Raw genomic sequence first — 20554 nt, 5'->3', positions numbered from 1 at the left:
AGAACAAAAAAATTTAAACAAAGAAGACAAACTCTTCCTCACTTCCCTTGCCAAAAAATTCCTAGCCAAGAGTAGATAAAGTAAGGTTCAAGGTCAGACAAAAAAAAAGTTGTAAATTATAATTTGTAAAGAAAAAAAAAGCAAGCTGAATATTTCAGAATACTCCATCATATAGTCTTATTTTATGTAAAAATAATGCTTTACTTCCTCTCCTCAAAAAATAGTTTTAGTAAAATTGAGAGAGATTTATCTTGTGGTTTTGTATACTCTGGACACACATCAGCATTCAGCCTAGGGCAGGAGTACACGCACCTTAATGAGGTTTTCCTTTTCTTTCTTTTTTTTTAAAGAGTTATTTATTTATTTATTTTTAGAGAGGGAATGGAGGGAGAAAGAGAGAGAGAGAGAAACATCAATGTGCGGTTGCTGGGTGTCATGGCCTGCAGCCCAGGCTTGTACCCTGACTGGGAATCGAACCTGTGACACTTTGGTTCACAGCCCGTGCTCAATCCACTGAGCTACGCCAGCCAGGGCTTTCCTTTCCTTTTTTAATTTTACTTTTTTTTTAAATCCTCACCCAAGGATATATTTATTGATTTTTAAAGAGAGAGGAAGGGGGAGAGAGAGAAAGAAATATCAATGTGAGAGAGAAACATCCATCAGTTGCCTCCCTTACATGCCCCAACTGGGGACTAAACCCTCAAACCAGGTATCTGCCCTGAATGGGGATCGAACCTACAATCTTTTGATGTACAAGATGATGCTCCAACCAACTGAGTCACCTGGACAGGGTGATGAAGTTTTTCTTAACTTTCTCTCTGTGGGTGTGTCTCTCACCAGAATTTCTCTTCAAGAATCAAGTGAAGAAAATAAGTTAATCATGAGGCCAAGGCAGTAGGAAGCTACTTGACATGAGTGAGTGTGAGTGTGTGTGTGTGTGTGTGTGTGAGAGAGAGAGAGAGAGAGAGAATAGACACTGAACTTCTGGTCAAGATGGAAGCATTGGTAGACACACTTCATCTCCTCACAGAACCACAAAAAGAATTACAACTAAATCTCAAAACAAACAACACCTAGAACTGTCAGAAAATCGAACCATACAGAAGTCCAACAACCAAGGATTAAAAGAAGCCACAATCGTGCAGATGGGTACCTTTTAAAGAAGTCAAAGCAGCTCTACTGAATATACAGAAACAAACACAAGGAGGCTGCCAAATTAAGGAGACAAAGAAATATGGCCCAAATGAAAAAAAAAAAAAAAAAAAAAAAAAACAGAACAAAACCCTAGAAAAAAAACGGAATGAAATGGAGGTAGCCAACCTACCAGATGCAGAGTTCAAAACACTGGTGATCAAGATGCTCAAAGAATTCACTGAGTATGGCAACAACATAAAGAAAGAAATGAAAGTTACACTGAGTGAAATAAAGGAAAATCTACAGGGAACCAACAGGGAAAGGGAGGAAGCCAGTATTCAAATCAACAATTTGGAACATAAGGAAGAAATACACAGTCAACCGGTACAAAAAGAAGAAACAAGAATTCAAAAAAAAAAAAAAAAAAAACCAACAAGGATAGTGTAATAAGACTCTGGGACATCTCCAAACATCCCAACATCCAAATCATAGGGATGTCAGAAGGAGAAGAGGAAGAACAAGAAATTGAAAACATAATGAAAGAAAACTTCCATAATTTGGTGAAGGAAATAGACATGCAAGTCCAAGGAACACAGACAGTTCCAAACAAGTTGGACCCAAAGAGAACCACACTAAGATGCATCATAATTCAAATGCCAATAGTTAAAGATAAAGAGAGAATGTTAAAAGCAGCAAGAAAAAAAGTGGAGAGTTATCTACAAAGGAGTTCCCATAATTTTTCAAAAGAAACTTTACAGGCAAGAAGGGACTGACAAGAAGTATTCAAAGTGCTTCAGGAAGGACCTACAACCAAGATTATCTAGCAAAGCTATCATTTAGAATGGAAGGGCAAAGTGCTTCCCAGATATGGTAAAGCTAAAGGAGTTCATCATCACCAAGTCCTTATTGTATGAAATGTTAAAGAGACTTATTTAAGAAAAAGAAGATCAAAACCATGAGCATTAAAAAGGCAACAAATTCACAACTGTCAAAAACTGAATCTAAAAAGAAAACAAAAACAAAAACAAAGCTAAGCAAACAACTGGAACTGGAACTGAATCACAGGTAAGAAGATCATTTGGACAGTTATCAGCTGGGAGAAGGAAGGGGAAGAATGGGGGAAAAGGTGCAGGGATTAAAAAACATAATCAGGAAGATGGAGGCATAGGTGGACACACCGTACCTCCACGTACAACCAAGATTAGAACAACAACAATTTAGAGGTAGAATAACACCTAGAACTGATAGAGAATTTATCTGAATGGAAGTCGGACAGCCAAGAAGTTGAAGTAGACCCATTCATCCAGACCAGTAGGAGGGGGGGAGACAAGCAGCAGCCGGGCGTGGGTCGTGGAGCACGGAAAACGGGGAGAACTGGGCGCGGAGGGCAACCAGGAGCACGTGAGCCATCCATAGGCCATCCGGGCACGCAGGATCGCAGCGGGTGGACCCTGAGTACGCAAGCGGCAACTGGCGGACCCAGTGAGGCTGCGATTGTGAACGAGGGCAGAGCGCGCAGCCTAGGATCCCAGGGAGGGGACTGGGATCCCGGGAGAGCAGAGCTACTGCCAGTGTTCCCTCCCGCCCCCGTCCCCACAAACGACGTCACAACCTAGCGACTGGGGTACCCAGCCCTGGTGAACACCTAAGGCTCCACCCCTCACCAAAACAGGAACAACATGTCTCCAACAAAAAAACAGATCAATGCCCCAGGGCTCATCCTTCTGAGCAACCAAGAGATTGCCAATCTATCAGATGCACAGTTCAAAACACTGGTGATCAGGAAGCTCACAGAATTGGTTGATTTGGGCGCAAATTACATGAAAAAAATGCAGGTTACCATAAAAGAGATGAAGGAAGATACACGGAGAACCAATGGTGATGGGAAGGAAACTGGGGCTCAAAACAATAGAGTGAACCAGAAGGAAGAAAAAAAAAAAACAAGCAGGAAAGAATGAAGAAATAAGAATTTAAAAAAACGAAGAGAAGCTTAGGAACCTCCAGGACATCTTTAAACATTCCAACATCTGAATTACAGGGGTACCAGAAGGGGAAGAGGAAAAGCAACAGATTGAACACGTATTTGAACAAATAATAAAGGAGAGCTTCCCCAGTCTGGCTAAGGAAATACACTTCCAGGAAATCCAGGAAGCTCAGAGAGCCCCAAAGAAGTTGGACCCAAGAAGAAACACACCAAGGCACATCATAACTACATTAGCCAAGGTAAAAATGAAGGAAAGAATCCTAGAAGCAGCAAGAGATAAGGGGACAGTAACCTACAAGGGAGTTCCCATCAGACTGTCAGCTGATTTCTCAAAAGAGACCTTACAGGCAAGAAGGGGCTGGAAAGAAATATTCCAAGTCATGAAAGACAAGGACCTATATCCCAGATTACTCTATCCAGCAAAGCTCTCATTTAGAATGGAAGGGCAGATAAAGTGCTTCTCAGATAAGGTCAAGTTAAAGGAGTTCATCATCACCAAGCCCTTATTATATGAAATGTTAAAGGGACTTATCTAAGAAAAGGAGATAAAGAAAAAACATGTATAGTAAAAAGACAGCAAACTCACAATTATTAACAATCACACCTAAAGCAAAACCAAAAGAAACTAAGCAAACAACTAGAACAGGAACAGAACCACAGAAATGGAGATCACATGGAGGGTTAGCAACAGGGGAGTGGGAGGAGGAGAGAGGGGGAAAAGGTACAGAGAATAAGTAGCATAGATTGTAGTTTGAAAATAGATGGGGGAGGGTAAGAATAGTATGGGAAATCTAGAAGCTAAAGAACTTATAAGTATGACACATGGACATGACTAAAGGGAGGGATATGGGTGGGAGAGGGGGTACAGGGTGAAGGGGAGTGAAGGGGGAAAATGGGACAACTGTAATAGCATAATCAATAAAATATATTAAAAAAAACATAATCAGTAGGTATAAAACAGGAGGACTGTTAAAGAAGCCAAAGAACCTTACGTGCATGACCCATGGACATGAACTAAGGCAGGTGATTGCTGGAAGGAAGAGGGGTACAGGGCACAGGGGGTCAAAGGGGGAAAAAATTCAGACAACTGTAATAACAATCAATAAAATATACTTTAAAAAAGAAAAGAAAATAGACACAGAGCACATGGAATAGTGACTGAAACCCTAGTAAATGGTAGCTATGGCTGTTTTTATCATGGTTTTCCTTGTCATCTCTGTGAGATCCAAATGCTGCCCACAGGCTTCTAGTGAGTTAAGGACACAAAACCCATGTAAGGATAGCCACATGCCTCACCTCTGGTTGGGATGTAGGCTGTATCCTCTCCTTGAGGACAGATCCTACAGTCAGGAGTAAAGGCAGACAGACCACCCACTGAGACAAGATCATGGTGGTCTTCAGCTCCCTGAGAAGGCCCCAAAGAGCTACATAGTAAACAAAGTGAACCTGGGAACAGAGTGAGGCTTCCTGGAAGGAATGTGGCTACTGAATTTCATGTGAGAGAGCTATGAGGCTCAGAGTTCAGAATCCAGGATATCTCATAGCCATGGGCCTTCAGAGCCAGGAGCCCCTCTTGAAGGAGAATCACTCTTGGAGAAATTCCCTGTGAAGCTTCTGACAAGGTTCCTATCTCAATCTGAGACCAACCCACTCCCCTGCCCTGGTTGTTGCCTCATTGCCAAGACCCCAGATCCCAACAAGGAGACCAAGGAGGACATTCAGAGAAGCTAGGGCAAGGTAGCCCTGTTGTTCTCCGATTAGTCAGGAGCAGGATGCTGCCCTGCAGTCCTCCCATCCTTTTTACCCTCTGGGCTTTGCCAGCCTGAGCTTGCCTCTAAGCTTCCTAAACTTTCATTCTGTTTGCACTGTTCTCTTCTTTTCCCTCTTCTCTCTCTCCCAGGGATATTGCTGTATATATTCAGAAAGTACGTGGGGAGCTAAATATTCACAAACTTGATCTCATTTTTGAATTAGCATTGCAGTCATGTTTCACAGCCAGAGCTGGTCAGATGCAGGGATGTCAGCGTAATCCATTGTTAGGGGTGCTCCTTCCAGTCACCTGTCCTGGCCCCACCTGGTCCATCTCATGGAGGTGTGCGCTGTTGGCAGACAGCTGACAATCTTCCGTGCTGTGCCCAAAGAAACAAGATACTATCAGCAGCTACCTGCCTCCTGAAGCCAATGTTACACCATCGTTCAGCTTTTCTCTTTGTGAATTTTACTTCAAGGCTTCCACATCCCACCTTGGCTGAGCCTTGGTGCCAATGGAAAACAGCACCAGCAGCAGTTCTTCTCACACCCCATCATAAGTACCATGTCAGAGCAGCGTAGCTTTCAGCTCATCCATCACAGTTGGTCCTTGGTCCCGCTCTCCTACACAGCCTTGGCCCTCCACTGAGGGACCAGGAACCTAGGCTGGACAACCTCGCGCAAAATCCAAGCTGAGGTTTAGAAAATGTATGTCTCATTTCCCTCTTGTCCCTCCTGGTCACTTGTAGTGGCCCTGACCCATCCTGCACCAGCGTAGCTCCTCCAGGACCCCCGTCCCCTGAGCAGTCTGCCTTTCACCAGCAGGAGGCTGTATGCAGGATGAAGTCTGACAGTCACCCTGGGGGTGGCACTCGTAGTTCAAAGACTTCCTCGTGGTGCTTCTGTCCTTCAGGCCAGCAACCCAGACAGACTTTTGTGGCACTCTCACCCCCACTCCTAAAAAAACTGGTCTTTAGGGATCATTGCTTATTATCTACTGCCCTCTTTCGAAGGAACTACCTCGGGGTTTCCCTGAAAGACCCCTCCTTACTTTCTAATCTGGGTATTGACACTCCGATGTTTCTTCTTGTTTCATAGAGAGCTAGAACCAAGAGGCATTTTAGAAATTATTACACTGAAACTCTTTGTGTTGACGACACAGTCACTGTCGGTGTGTTGGCATTATGGAGACAGAGAAACATGAACGGACCAGACTCCTGAGCCACGAATTTACCATCTAATTGGGAAGACTGGATACTCACGTAAGAATGAAATTACAAAACAAGGTACCCTAATGAGTGGCACCAGGAGTTAATGCTGAGCGAGGTTATGTTCTGGAGGGCTTAGCCTGAGGTCAAGTTGTACAGGGAGGCTCATATGTATGATCAAGATGATATGATACAGCTGAGCTCTGAAGGACAAATAGTATTTGGAGGAGGGCTCTCAGGAAAGGGAAAGAGAAAAAAAAAAACAGAAGTAAAGTTGAAGGGAACAAAACATGTCCAGGAGACAAAAGGAAGACCAGTCCATTCGAATAAAATTTGGCCTTGGCTGGTGTGGCTCAGTGGATTGAGTGCCAGCCTGGGAACCAAAGGGTCTCCGGTTCAATTCCCAGTCAGAGCACATGCCTGGGTTGCAGGCCAGGTCCCTAATTGGGGGTGTGCGAGAGAGAACCACACATTGAAGTTTCTCTCCCTCTCTTTCTCCCTCCTTTCCCCTCTCTCTAAAAATAAATAAATAAAATCTTTAAATAAAAAAAGAATAGAATTTGGTCACAAGGTGACTGCCAGCCCATAAGGTAACCATTAGTAAATAGGAAAGCAGTGTGACAGAGAGAGACAACATAACTTTGGAGTCAGACTTACTCCATTTTCAGTTCTGGCCCTGCCACTTACTAAACCTGTGACTTCAACCTCTCTAAGCCTCAGATTCCTTTTCTGTAAAGTGGGGATAATAACATGGATCACATAATATTGTTCTGTATATAAAATTATATATAAATCACAATGCCTTGGCATATAATAAGCACTTTTTTAATGCTGTCTATTAACTAGCACTGTGCCAAGTACATATTATATGCTCATAAATGGTGCTCAGTACTATTGCTTTCCTTCTGTTGCTGTTGTAGAGCCCTGTGTTGGCACGGCCCTTAAATAGTATGGCGGGAATTATGTCTAGGGCCATGTTTGGTACCACCATACCTTACTAGGCACTTTAACATTTCATCACACCACATTGAATATATAAAATATATATTCCTCATTCAATAGCATTTTTATAAAAATGTATCTGAAATTATTTTTAATAAGCTTTACTTCTGAAATTATTTCACTACAGGAACTTATGATTGGCACTGTTCCTTCTCCCATCGTGGTACTTGTGAATTCCTCTAAAAGAAGAAAATCTAACATAAGATCACTCTACAAAGCAATTAACATCTTATGTGTGCCAAATTTCAAAATAAATAAAATCATGCTCATTTTGGCAGCACATATACTAAAACTGGAACCATACAAAGAAGATTAGCACAGCTCTTGTGCAAGGATGACACTCAAATTCTTGAAGCTTCCCCAAAAATAAATAAATAAATAAATAAATCTACTTTATGTCACTGTGGCAGCTAGCTGGTAAGTAAATATGTTAAATTTGATTTTTCAGTTGACTTTTCCAGTATTGGAGCCAAGATTTTTTTCCCATCCCAAACATTATAGACTCATGAAAACTTCCCAGACCCTAAGCACTGAGCCTATACAGCTTAACGTATAAAACATCCCTGAGACTATGACAGTTGGGAAGACTTGTGACGAATGATGAGGATCGAATACACAATCAAAGAAACCCCTTCCCCAGGCCTCCTTGAGTGGGGCTGGCCAGCTGCTGGGTCAGCACCTACTTGAGGGAAAGCATGTTTACAACTTACTTGGATTCAGTGCTTGCAAAGTTTGTGGTCAATCATCTTGGTGGGCACCAGTGTTTCTGCCAGCCTTGGCTCCTGCTGCCATGCCCAGCCCCTCACTCCAAAGCTTGGCTCTCCCACTGCTAATGAATAATCACTTGGTAATCCTTCCATCCCAATGGGAGAAGCTCTACTGAGGGCCTGTGGGAGAGAAATGACTTCCTGGATAAATATATTTACCCCCTGGGACCCAAGTCAGCTGCTTGGTGGATAATGTTCTGCTGAGTTCAAGAATCAACTACTAACTTTGTGGGAGGAGTGCATGAGGGGGTCCCCACCATGGGAAGAGTGAGCTATGCTGGTGACCCAGGCTCCATCTTGAAAGCAGAAGGACAAACTTCCCAGAAGTTTCCCATCTGGCAATGCAGATCTTAGAAGCCTAAATGATTTTTGCCACTTTGAGGAGCATTTTATCTGAAAGACAGTGAAGTCACACAAACCCCAGAGATGGAGAGGCTGGATCAGGTCTAACACACCAACTCAGACCTGAGAGGCTATAGCCAAATCAAATTCCCCAGCTTAAGTCATTTGCTTCCTCCCTTGACAATTGTTGCAAAACCCACTTACTGCCAGCAATATAGGAATATAATTTACTCAATAGTACGCACTCACTTAGTTTAAATAACACTTTGAAAATGAAACTGTGTGACACCATATTTCAAGAAATATGCGTCACTTAATAAACAGAAGTAAAAATAAATATGAGTGTCATCCAATGTTTAAAAATTCTATTCAGAATTGTTTTCAGGTGAAAACTCAGACTGAGGTCTGTTGTCCCTATTGGAAAGAATTTACCTTCTTGCTTTATGGGGAGATTTTCTCTTAAATGTTATCAGAAGGATTAAAAGAGAATTATTGAAGGCAATGTTCTTACACCACTGAAACCACAAACAGAGACACACTCACTACGCTCTAATTCCATGGAAAAAACTTTCTCCTTCCCCTTTCAGCCTGGCGCTAGACCAAAGGGATGGACTGAAAGTCAGGAAGCTCGTGGCCCCAGCTCTGCCACTCATCTGGTGGCCCTGAGAAGGGCACTTCCTCTGTCAGGGCCTCCTGTTCCTTCATCTGTAAAATACAGAGTTGACTGAGATGATCTCTAAGGACTCTTCCAGCTCTGACCCTCCATCATCCCACAACTTTATCCAACAGGGCAAAACGTCAGCCATGGAAAGAACCCAATTCACCACACTGCTTTGCTGGCTGGAGCAGTGATCCCCCTGCTGGGAGTGACTGTTTATCCAGCTTCAGTGAGAACAGACAGGAATTAACCTGGCTCCACGACCTTAACATTGACTCTTTCAGGAACGCCTGTGCCAAGCTGGGAGAGTGAGGCATGGACCCGTGGCCTATTTTTCTTCCAAGATTAGTTTCCTTTTGTGGTCTGACTTCCCAGAGTTTCAAAGAAGAAACACTGAGAAAGAATAGGGGCTTTGGAAGCCAAGAGGCCTTGATTAAAATCCTGTATTTGATACACTCTAACTGTGCAATGATGGGGAAATTCTTTAAGTTTTCTGAGTCTCAGTTTGCTCATATGTTAAAAAAGTAATCATACATCATAAAATTATTTTGAGGGATGAACAATGTAAATTTTCATTGGGAGCATAAAAAGCATATGACCTCCTGAAATTGAACAATAAAATGCCAACGATGTTCTTAAATATTCGAGGCTGCAAGAGCTCTGCAATGGTTGACTGAGGGTATGAAATTCTTAGAAGGGCTAGCAGAACCCCCATGCCCCATGGTGACCTACTCACTCATGAAACTCTTCCTCTGTGCCATTGTCCCACTTAGGAGAGATGGCACCAGCCAGAGCGAGATTCTGCCCTCTGCTGCTGCTCCTGCTCCTGGGGCTGTGGGTGGCTGAGGTCCCAGTCAGCGCCAAATGCAAACACATGACCTCAGCTCAGTGCTTTGACACCCAGCATGTGCAGCCCAGCCCCCGGGAATGCAAAATGGCAATGGGCAACAACAACAACAAGCACACAAAACACTGTAAGAGCCTCAACACCTTCCTGCATGAATCCTTCTCCAGTGTGGCCGCCGCTTGCCAGACCCCCATCACAGGCTGCAAGAACAGTCACGAAAGCTGCCACCAGAGCCAGAAGCCTGTGTCCCTGACCATGTGAGAGCTCCATGTGGGGAGGTACTGAGATTGCAGGTACACAGAGAAGCATTCTTTGTCATGGCTGTGACCCTTCACCACAGAAGGATGGCACAAGGTACCTGCTGGTTTCTGTGCCCTTGGATAACGTTATCTAAAGCCAGGTGTGTCTCTCACCCCAAGCTCTGCAGACTCCTGACGCTGCTGCTGCTGTATTTCCTCCCTTGAGTTCTTTACTAATCCTTAGCTGCTTTGCAAATACCACTTCTCTCCCACACACCCAGCTGCACATACTCTTAATTCCAAAGGGAGTTTTATGGGTGCCTTAAACTATGAGGGAAGAGAGGTGGTTCTCGTTAGCCCTTCACTGCTGCTTGTATTGCTTTCTGAGTGTGTAACACCATGTGGCCCGTCCAGCCCTAAGGATCCCAGTCAGCAGGGTGGGTCCAGGTTTGGTGGGGTCTACGGCATATATAATTTTGGAGACTACCTTAAAAAAGAAAAATATAAAGTTACAAATACAAACTGAGGTCAGGGTGTTAGAAGGGCTGTGGTTAGACAGTTCAGAGGGACCCCAGGCAAGGGAGATTATCTCAGGAAGGAGGGCAGGAGAATCTGCAACGATTATGTGTCTGCTTTTTTTGCTCCAATAAAAGACTGCTCTTCCTGACCGAGGGTGTGTTACTGTCTGGGGCAAAGCATGGGGGTTTGGAAAACCCCTTCTTATCTCTGTGAGGTGTCAACTTCACTTGTCTGGCAGACAGGAGAGAGGGCAATACCCTGAGCAGGCTTGAGCTTAGAGGAGCAGCCTGGACTCTGCTATCCACCCCGTTGAGAACTGCCTGGTGGTCCCATTTCACATGAAGGGGAGGAAGGAGAAGAGCAGGCTAAGCCCTGGGATGTCAGTCACGCCTGGGGCCTGACCCCCTTGCTTGTCCTCAACACCTGACCTCACACCTCATCGATATGATCCAGAGCAGGAACCTCAGACTCCTTAAGTGAATTTCTCTCCCTTGGGAATATCAGAATCAAGACCTTCTAAGAATCGTGATCTGGTCCTAACTAGTGCTTCTTTAACTAACTGTGGTGAAAGACTGGTTTTGTAGGCAAATCTGCCTCAGACCAGTAATTCCATAAAATACAATAAAATAAAATAGAACATACAGACATAGAAAACCCATGGTCAGATTTTATATTATTGGATTCAATTAACATAAAATCATTCTATAAAATTAGCATAAGAGTTTTTCAATGCTGCCTCTCAATTTCTATACTTATCTTGATATATACTCACACAGAGAAAAACATACACATATAATACACACACAAAAATATCAACATAAGACACACATACATACATACATAGAAATATGCACTCACACGTGTGTGCATAGCACACAAACACACACGTACACAGTAAACCAGCCCCTTTTCTTCCCTCTGCCGACTCTGCCTCCACACACACCCCCTCCCATATTTAGAAAGATTTTCCTTCACAGACTAGGGCTCAGAATAAGGAAAGGACGATTGGTGAAATGTAATGTGGCAGAGAATGCACAGAATCCAAATTCTGACTCCCAACACCCCTCCCTGCTTTCTAGAAAAAAAGATCTAAGGCAGAGTGAGCTCCTGCTACCCACCACATCCACACCATCACCCCAAATATAGCTCCCTACAGCATCCAGGAGGCCTCTCCATACCGTGCTCTGCCCACCAGCGTCACTATTTACCCACCCCAGTGCTTCTGACCGACCAAGGAAGACAGACTGGAAGTGAGAGACAAACAACATTCTTCTACCCCTCTGTCTTCACCTCAGTGCCATGCCGTGGGCAGGCTCCACTTCCTCTGTCTGCACCTTAAATGATGGTGTTTCTCAGGGCCCTATTCTTAGCTCAAACCGCCCTATCTTGAGTGACTTGGTTTGCTTCCATGATTCAGCCCTGATCTCCCAAGTTCCAAGCACATATCTCCATCTATCTACTGTTACTAGCCTCCTCAGTGTCCTGCAGCCATCTTAAGAAAAACACTCAGAACCAAGGTCAGATCTGCCTGGCTTCCAAACTTGCCCCTGCTCCCGCAGTCTCTCAGTCTTGGTTAGTGGAAACATCATATCCCATCATTCAAGGTCTAAATCTAACAGACACCTGTGTCAGCTCATCTTGTTTGTTTGTTTGTTTGTTTGTTTCTCCAGTAATTCCCATCTATCCCAGGTACTGGCTTAAGGGAGCACAGCAGTTCTTGAGTTTTCCTTTTTCCACATATCTCTAGGTTCCTAATATGTGCCCAATGTTTGTTATGGCTTTGGAGGAAGGTTTGATTTGGAGCCAGGCAAACACACTTAAGTTGTTGCAATCAAGAATTCACTGTCTAGCCCTGGCTGGTGTAGCTCAATGGATTGAGTGCTGGCCTGTGAACCAAAGGGTTGCCAGTTTGATTCCCAATCAGGGCACATGCCTGGGTTGCGGGCCAGGTCCCCAGTAGGGGGTGCTTGAGAGGCAACCACACATTGATGCTTGTCTCCCTCTCTTTCTTCTTCCCTTCCCCTCTCTCTAAAAATAAATAAATAAAATCCTAAAAAAACAAAAAAAGAATTACCTGTCTGGCTTCAGAGGCAGGTAAAAAGAACACATTTGAAACATATCGAACAACAGAAGAGTATAATGAATTCCATAACTTCTTCCTCCCACCTTCCCCAGAGTTTCATTCATCCTAACCCAAAGCCCATTCTCTGTTATATGTTAATCTTCCTGTTACATGTCTCTGGTGTAACATTAGGTCTGTGACCAGAGTTAGGCAAACCAGGAGAAATTCAGCCATCTGTAGGAGTTGTTGCCCTAGAGGCTGGAAAGAATTCAGAGTAGAATGAATCCTTAAATAGATTAATTATATCTAAGCAAGTGGTGTAGCAACCTGGGTAGGAGTTTCTGACTTCCGTGTGTAGGTTGAAGAATTAGATGGAGTGTAATTTGAATCTAGGGGCCTTGGGCTGTGAAATTGGCTCATTCAGAAAGTAATGACACAGTGTCCATAAAACAGGGCTCAGTGGAGCACTTGGAGGCTTGAGAAGAATTTTCCAAAAGCCTTGGGACAAATCTCTGCTGGTTACGCTCTCTGGGCCACTGAAGACCTGTTTCCAAAAAGTCACCTGGGAAGGGGCTCCTCAGCCATTTAGGATGACATAATTATTTCCTGGTGGGTAAGTTTGTTTTAATATAGAGAAAACTGTAAGTTAGGATGAAATATTTAAGAGAATCAAACATAACGTCAGTATGTTCATATTAAGGAATTCGTGCATATTTGGTATTTTAGGTTTTTGCATTAATTTAGTCTGTTATAGTAACAAACTGGCCTTGTAATTCTAATTTAAAATGTGTAATTGGTTTAGACACGTGATTTGAAATAGAACTTTCCTTTAAAAGCAGTTTTAGAACATTTAAGAAAACCTAAGAAGTAAACCAGCCCTGGCTGGTGTGGCTTATTGAATTGAGCACCAGCCTGCGAACTGAAAGGTTGCCAGTTCCATTCCCTGTCAGACCACATGTGTGGGTTGCAGGCCAGGTCCCGAGTTGGGGGCATGTGAGAGGCAAATATTAGATGTATCTCTCTCACACTTCAGTGTTTCTCTCCCTCTCTTTCTTCCTCTCTTCCTCACTCTCTAAAAGTAAATAAAAAAATCTTTTTAAAAAATTTAATAAGAAAAAAGGAATTGAACCACCATATTTATAAATCGTTAGATTTGTAAGAGCTTTTTAGGTTTTCTCAAATGTTTTGTTGGTTAGCTCAGATGACCAAATTACTTTATAAGGGCATGAAATAATTTGAATTTATAAAATATATTTTAAATTTGTTTAAATGAGTCTTTTTAACTACATTTATAAGTGGTATCAGATAGTCATCAAATACAACCCTTTAAAGAGATTAAAATGTACTTGTTTGTAAGTTAAATATAAAAGCTTAGGTCCTAGGTGGGTAGCTCAGTTTCTTGGAGAATCATCCCAACACACCAAGGTTGCAAGTTTGATCCTCAGTCAGGGCACATGCAAGAATCAATCAATTAATGCATGCAAAGGTGAAACAACAGCTTGATTTTCTCTCTCTGTCTGTCTCTCAAATCAATATATTTTTAAAATACTTATTTTTAATTAAAAAAGCTTAAGGAAGAACTGGGCTTCTAATTTTCATTTTTAATACAGGGAAAATAAATATTAAAAAGCCAAAGTAGCCCTCTGAAATTCTTTTCTGGGCACAAAAGGTACATATTAAAAAACTCACATTGCCATTGCAAAACCAGTCCACTTTCTGTGTCGTTTTCATCTGCACTATGCAGTTAGCTTCGGTGATCTTATTCCCTGGTGTTCTCATGTTTGTGGCTTTTACTGAGCTTTTAAGAGGGAGGGCGGCCACTGATGATGCAATAGCCCGGATCAAGGCCTACAGCTGGCAGTGGTGGCACTGGAATTAAACCCAGAACTGTACCTCTCCTCAGTGCCCCCTTCCTCTGCACTGTGCTGCCTTCAGGTGGGTTATCCTGCCAATTTAAAGGGGGTCTCCCTTTGGATTCTAGAGGAACTGAGAAAGAGAAGTGTACTTCCCTGAGGCCAGTGTGGTGGTGGTGGTGGAGGAATTCAGCAAAATATACTCCAAAAAAAAGTAAAACTCAGAGACTATGTTTGAATCCCCATCCTCAAAAGAGGCTTTTCTTCCCTAGCCAAACTTGGAGTTTTCAGACATCATTTCACCAAATAAGGTATCCTTAAATAGATATCCTTATATCTATTTCACCAAATAGGTATCCTTATTTGGTGAAATAACAAAAACTAAAAACAACAGATTGACAAGCAACTGATTCCTTCAATAAAATCAGGCCGTGTGTGTGTGTGTGTATGTAAACACACACATGTTCTTGCTGTGGAGGTCAAGTTATGTTAGTGGAATTATATTCCACTAATTACAGATTATTTGGGGACCAAAACTCCTCATTTAAAGTACACTTAAGTTTTGGCAGAAGTAAAAACAAGACATGATCATGTAATACTTACTTGGAATCAGTCACGTGGGTGCCCGGTTTGACTTGGGAGCTTTTGGAGGCACAGTACAGCATACTGGAAGTTCTGTGACACGGATGGGAGGAGTGCAGGCAGAGACCTGTAAGTGCACAATGAGTCCAGGAAAGGGGATGTCAAAGAAATGAAGATAAATCTGTACCCACCTGTGTAGTAGTTCTGAAGACTGTGGGCTTGTCTTCATTGACCTCATGTTGGCACAATTCCTGGCTTGCTGGCTGCTGGAGACAGCTAAGAGCCTTCCAGTGAGGGCTTGGGCTGCCACTAGACATACCTCGCACATGTCACATCTTCACACATGTTTGTTTAACAGCATTTGTTTTCAGAGCAAAGGAATGGGGCTAGGAAAATACACACATCACAAATCTGGAAAGTTTATAATTTCCTTCAAAACTTTCTCATTGTGCTTTAAAATCTTCAGAGAGGGGGAATCCACTACCAGGAGACAGCCTGCGCCATTTTCAGGCAGCTCTAAATATTAAAAATTCCCCTTGCCCTGGCTGGTGTGGCTCAGTGGATTGAGAGACAGCCTGCAAACCAAGGGGTCACCGGTTCAATTCCCAGTCAGGGTACATGCCTGAGTTGTGGGCCAGGTCCCCAGTCGGGGGTGCAAAAGAGGCAACCACACATTGATGTGTCTCTCCCTCTCTTTCTCCCTCCCTCTCTCTCTAAAAATAAACAAAATTTTTAAAAATTCCCGTTATGGAACCCAATCTACATCTCTGTCACTGCAGCAACTCATGATGCCCTAGCACTTGAGCCACTCAGAACGAATCCAATTCCTCTTCACGCTCAGCCTTTTCAATGTTTTAGGGGTTTCATTACCTATGCCCTCCTAATACAGGACTGGGCAAAAGCAGGTTTACAGTTGTTTGTATGGAAAATAATACAATAATTAATAAATAATATACAAGCATAAACTGCTTTACCGACTTACAACTGTAAACCTACTTTTGCCCCACCCTGTATTGCCTCATTAGGTAATAGCGAGAGCTATAAAATGGCTCCTACTGTTTGATCCAATAATTCCACTTGCTAAACTAGGCTAAATGGAAGTAAGTCAAAGTGAGGAGGAGTAAATTTATGCAAATCTGCTAACACTTTTCTTTGTGTAAGAGAAAAAAATTAGAAATAATACAATCTAAACAGGCTTATAGATACAGAGAAAATAGACTGATAGTTGCTAGAAAGGAGGGTAGTTGGGGGGGCAGACTGGGTGAAAAAGGTGAAGGGCTTAAGAAGTAAAAAAATGGTAGTCACACAATAATCCCAGGATGTAAAGTACAGCATAGGGAATATAGTCAATAATATTCTAATAACTATGTACGGTGCCAGGGGTGTATTCAAAATACCAGGGGTACCATTTGGTTCAGTATATGATTGTCTAACCACTACACTGTGAAGCTAATACAAAATATTATTCAAACTGTAATTAAAAAATAAAATAAAAAAATAATACAATTCCTCAAAATTGAGAATGACTACAAAATGATAAGGGAACTATTTGACACTTTAATTGAAGCATCAATTTATCACTTTAACTGAAGACAAACACACAAAAATCACACTGACATGTGGAAATAAGTGTGGGCAGTGCCACGTGAAGAAAACAGAACATGAAACTACGTTTTCATTGGGTTATATCAATAAAGTCCATACATGAATGTGGAGGCTTTCCAGAACTCCCTCTCCAAACTATGCTTCCTCCAGAGTCTCCCAGCCCAGTGAATCTACATCCAACCCAGAAGCTGTTCCACACTTGCTTTTAATTTCACCCTGTGCATCTCCCACTCGCAAATATGAACCAAAGATAAAAAACAACTTGTGAGGGCTAAAGAAAGAAAGCTAAGCAGCAGACCCCAAGCCTTAGCCTGGTTTTTACTTCTCACTTGTTTTCCACCACCAGTCTTGGTCTGTGGGGCTTTCTGCTCTCCTTACAGTCTTTACCTGGAGGGGTGATATCTCTGGGGACCAATTTAGACACTGTCTAGGTACAGCAGTGACAAAATAGACAAGGTCTCTGAGTTCATCAAGCGTATTTTAAAATATGTAGTGGATTCCCTGGCTGGTGTGGTTCAGTGGATTGAGTGCTGGCTCCTGAACCAAAGGGCCTCTGGTTCAATTCCCAGTCAGGGCACATGCCTGAGTTGCAGGCCAGGACCCCCAGCTGGGGGCACACAAGAGGCAACCACATATTGATGTTTCTCTCCCTCTTTTTCTCCATTCCTTCCCTTCTCTCTGGCAATAAATAAATAAAATATTTTTTAAAATAAAATGTGTAGTGGTGAAGGTGGGCTTATGAGAAACAGAAAATAAACAAATAAATACATAATCAAGTAGAGATAATGCTGTGAAGAAAAAAACAAAATAATGTTATCAGGAGGCAATGGGAACACTAGACCAGGTAGTCAGGGAAGACAATTGAGAACGCAACACTTTGGGGCTCGCTTCGGCAACACATATACTAAAATTGGAACAATACAGAGAAGATGAAAATGCAACACTTTAGTTAGGACTGAAGGATGAGAGCAGGACTGAAGGATGAGAGCCAGCCACTAGAATTGTGAAATGAGGCCCGCAGGCAGAAGGAAAAGTGAGTAAAAAAGCCCCAAATTAGGAATAAGGAAGGCATATTTGAAGACCTGAAAGGCCATAATGGCTGGAGGGTTACTAGTAGTTTCTGACTCAGGGTAAGAAATGAGGCTGCAGAAATAGGCAGAAAGGAGTCATCACCATTGGAAAGGGTTGATGTGATCTGACTGAGGTTTTTGGAAGACCACTCTGGCAAGGGTGCTGCCAGTGATTTATAAGGAGGTGAGAGTGGATGTTTGGAACATTTAGACAAGTGTGGAAACAAATGTGCTAGCACAGGCAAGATGTTGGTGCCATGGACTTTGGCAACATCTAGTTCAGAGAAAAAAGTATAAATTTTTAAAGGAATCTTAACAATAAAATAAAACAAAAACTAAGGGGAATTTAAAAATAGGATTAAAGTATGTATCTTGCACAGATTTCTTATCCTAAGATAAGTAAGGTGTGGCCCCCATTTTTGGAAGGCAGAGGAAACAAGAAGATATTCTCTCAAGTCTGTCCCTTCCTGTCCCTAAAATTCCCCTTTGTGGTCCTTCATTAGTTGCTGCTACTCTCCAAGTGGACAAATAGGGAGCAGCCTAGAGCCCCAATACTACGTACAATGGTAGTCGTGTCCCTTGGTGTACACAAACTAGATAATAAACATTACAGACACAATGTTTCTTCTACATACTCTCATGTCAGGATGACACTCCTTCCCTATAAGAACCATATTGGAAATTTCTTGGGGATTATTTTAACTATAACACCCCAGAACAAGTCTAAAGAAAAAAAATAGCTTTTATTCTCTGATCCACAGGGATATATCTATCACTTTTATAAATTTTTTCAGGACTGGCTACTATAAAAATAAAGTTATCACCTTTAAACATGATGGCTAGGTGGTGAAAGAGGTGGCATAGTGTTCAAAGTGTTTCTTTTATGGACTTGGACGGCTAAGATGAAACCCTGTAGGTCAGTGGTTGGGAATGAAGGCTCTAGAGTTAGGCTGCTTGGGATCAAATCCTGGTTTCTCCACCTACTGTATAGTTTACAGCAAGTTATTTAACTTCAATAAGCCAGCACTGCATCTGTGAAATGGGAACTTGATAAGCCCCAAAGAATCTGAAATTGATGAAATATGATGAGAACTGTTCGTGAAGGCAGGAGAGGGCTTCTAAACCTGCTCCATCCCCAATGCCTCATAATCTTCCCCTTTCACATCTCCCAAAAACATACACATCGACATGCACCCTATAGTGCACACAAACACGTACCACACCTACATACTCTGAGGTAGAGCCTGCATTCTTAAGAAAATGGTATTTAACCACTATACTTAATAAAATAAACCTTTCTAATTTATCACAGATGGAAACAACTCCTGGAAAGGAGTCACCAGATCCCAGACCCTGCACGGAACTCCCTTCACACTACAAGCTCAAAGACTTTCAATGACTCTTCTTTTTTTTCCATAGGGGAGAAAAATGATCCACGCCTTTTTTCCAGGAGTTCATGGACTCCCACAGCCAGCTTAATTTATATTCCACATTCTAATTGTGGGAGCCTTAGGCTCTACCAACTGTTTCCCAAACAATTTGATTCAATATAAGGAATTTAAGACCAGGTAAAGGAAGGTTCGGACTGCCTCAATACTAAGAATGGATGAACTGGGTTTGAAACAAGTGAATAAGTTTCATAATACAGTTGACTCTTGAGCAACACAGGTTGGAACTGCCCTTGTCCACTTATACTCAGATTTTTTCCTAAATACCTGTACTGTTCCCATCCAAGATTGGTAGTCTAAGGATGCAGAAGACCAACTGCATTGTTTGGCCATTTTATATGGTGGACTTGAGCATCCATGGATTTTGGTATTAATGGGGGTTCCTGGAAACAACCTTCCTCCAATACTGAGAAACGACTTAAGTTTTAGGGGAGTCAAAAGTTGTATATGGATTTTTTATTGCAGCAGCGTTCGGAGTCAACTGCATATCCTCTAAGAAAGTTTCTTAAGCGTTGGCCTCTGGAACCAGCTATTGGGCAACATTTACCCAGTGAACACCAGGGGGTAGCAAAATCACACTCTCCCAGTTCCCAGGCACTAACCCTAAGGAAGCTGGAGAGTCTTCCTGACTCAGGGCCTCGTAACCCGTTGACAGAAAAGAGTTCAAACTCCTGGTCTCTAACTCTGCTGGAAAGATAGTCACTAGGGCTTGCTGTTCTAGATTAATCTTTTGACACTATGGAGTAGAGAGACCTTGCCTCAAAAAAAAAAAAAAAAACCCAAAAAACCTCTCACCTCTTTTACAGATCCAGTGGAGCAGAAAAAGTGTGGAGTTTAGCTTTCTAAGGAGGTGCGAGAAGAGCCATTACATCTAAGCAACGTCCTCTTCTCCAGCTGTTCCAAGAACTGCCCAGAAATTCTGGCCTCCTGGCTTCTTAGGAGCTGCATCCCCTGGCAGGATGCTTTCCAAGCGCCACCCCTTAGCTGCAGTGGCACATGGCCTCAAACTCCTCTCTGAGAACTATGTGGCTTTTTAATTTTTATTGATTGATGAAAGAGAGAGAGACAGAGACAGAGACAGAAACAGAGACAGAGACAGAAAGAGAGAGATTTGTTTTTCCACTCATTCATGCATTCATTAGCTGACTTTTGTATGTGCCCCTCCCTACCCAGGATCCAACCAGCAACTTGACACATAGGGAGGAAGCTCTAACCAACTGAGCTACCCAGCCGAGGTATTTGGCTTTGTATTCTCCTCTCAAATTCCCACCCTTTGGAAGCACCACCCACTCCTACCTCCCATCCCTACCCTCCACCCCACCTGCCCCTGCAGAGCTTCCAGCGTCCGCTCAGAGGAAGGGACAACACATCTCCTTACTATGTCTAACTTCCCCCAACCCTCCTGTGGGACCCTCGCTGGGCTTTCATTTTCCATCCGCCCATCCGAGAGCGAGCGAGTGGGTGAGGCTAGAACTTTCTTAATAA

The 20554-nt window shown here is 42.8% G+C and overlaps 1 protein-coding gene and 1 non-coding gene across 2 annotated transcripts; both read left to right on the top strand.

Annotated features, from left to right (window-relative positions):
• Nucleotides 1-7339: 7339 nt before the first annotated feature.
• On the top strand, nucleotides 7340-7446 carry LOC114490392. The gene has a single exon (XR_003683951.1). It is a non-coding gene; the product is annotated as a U6 spliceosomal RNA (small nuclear RNA).
• A 2176-nt stretch (nucleotides 7447-9622) lies between these two features.
• On the top strand, nucleotides 9623-9952 carry LOC114490380 (ribonuclease 8-like). Its single transcript, XM_028504349.1, has one exon. It carries the CDS (start codon nucleotides 9623-9625, stop codon nucleotides 9950-9952), a length of 330 nt encoding a protein of 109 aa, XP_028360150.1.
• The last annotated feature ends 10602 nt before the right edge of the window (nucleotides 9953-20554 follow it).

Source organism: Phyllostomus discolor, chromosome 1, assembly GCF_004126475.2.
Source record: "Phyllostomus discolor isolate MPI-MPIP mPhyDis1 chromosome 1, mPhyDis1.pri.v3, whole genome shotgun sequence".
In the NCBI taxonomy this organism is placed as follows: Eukaryota; Metazoa; Chordata; class Mammalia; order Chiroptera; family Phyllostomidae; genus Phyllostomus; species Phyllostomus discolor.
Note: the sequence above shows the minus strand (reverse complement) of the source record. Positions and strands in the feature narration are given on the sequence as shown.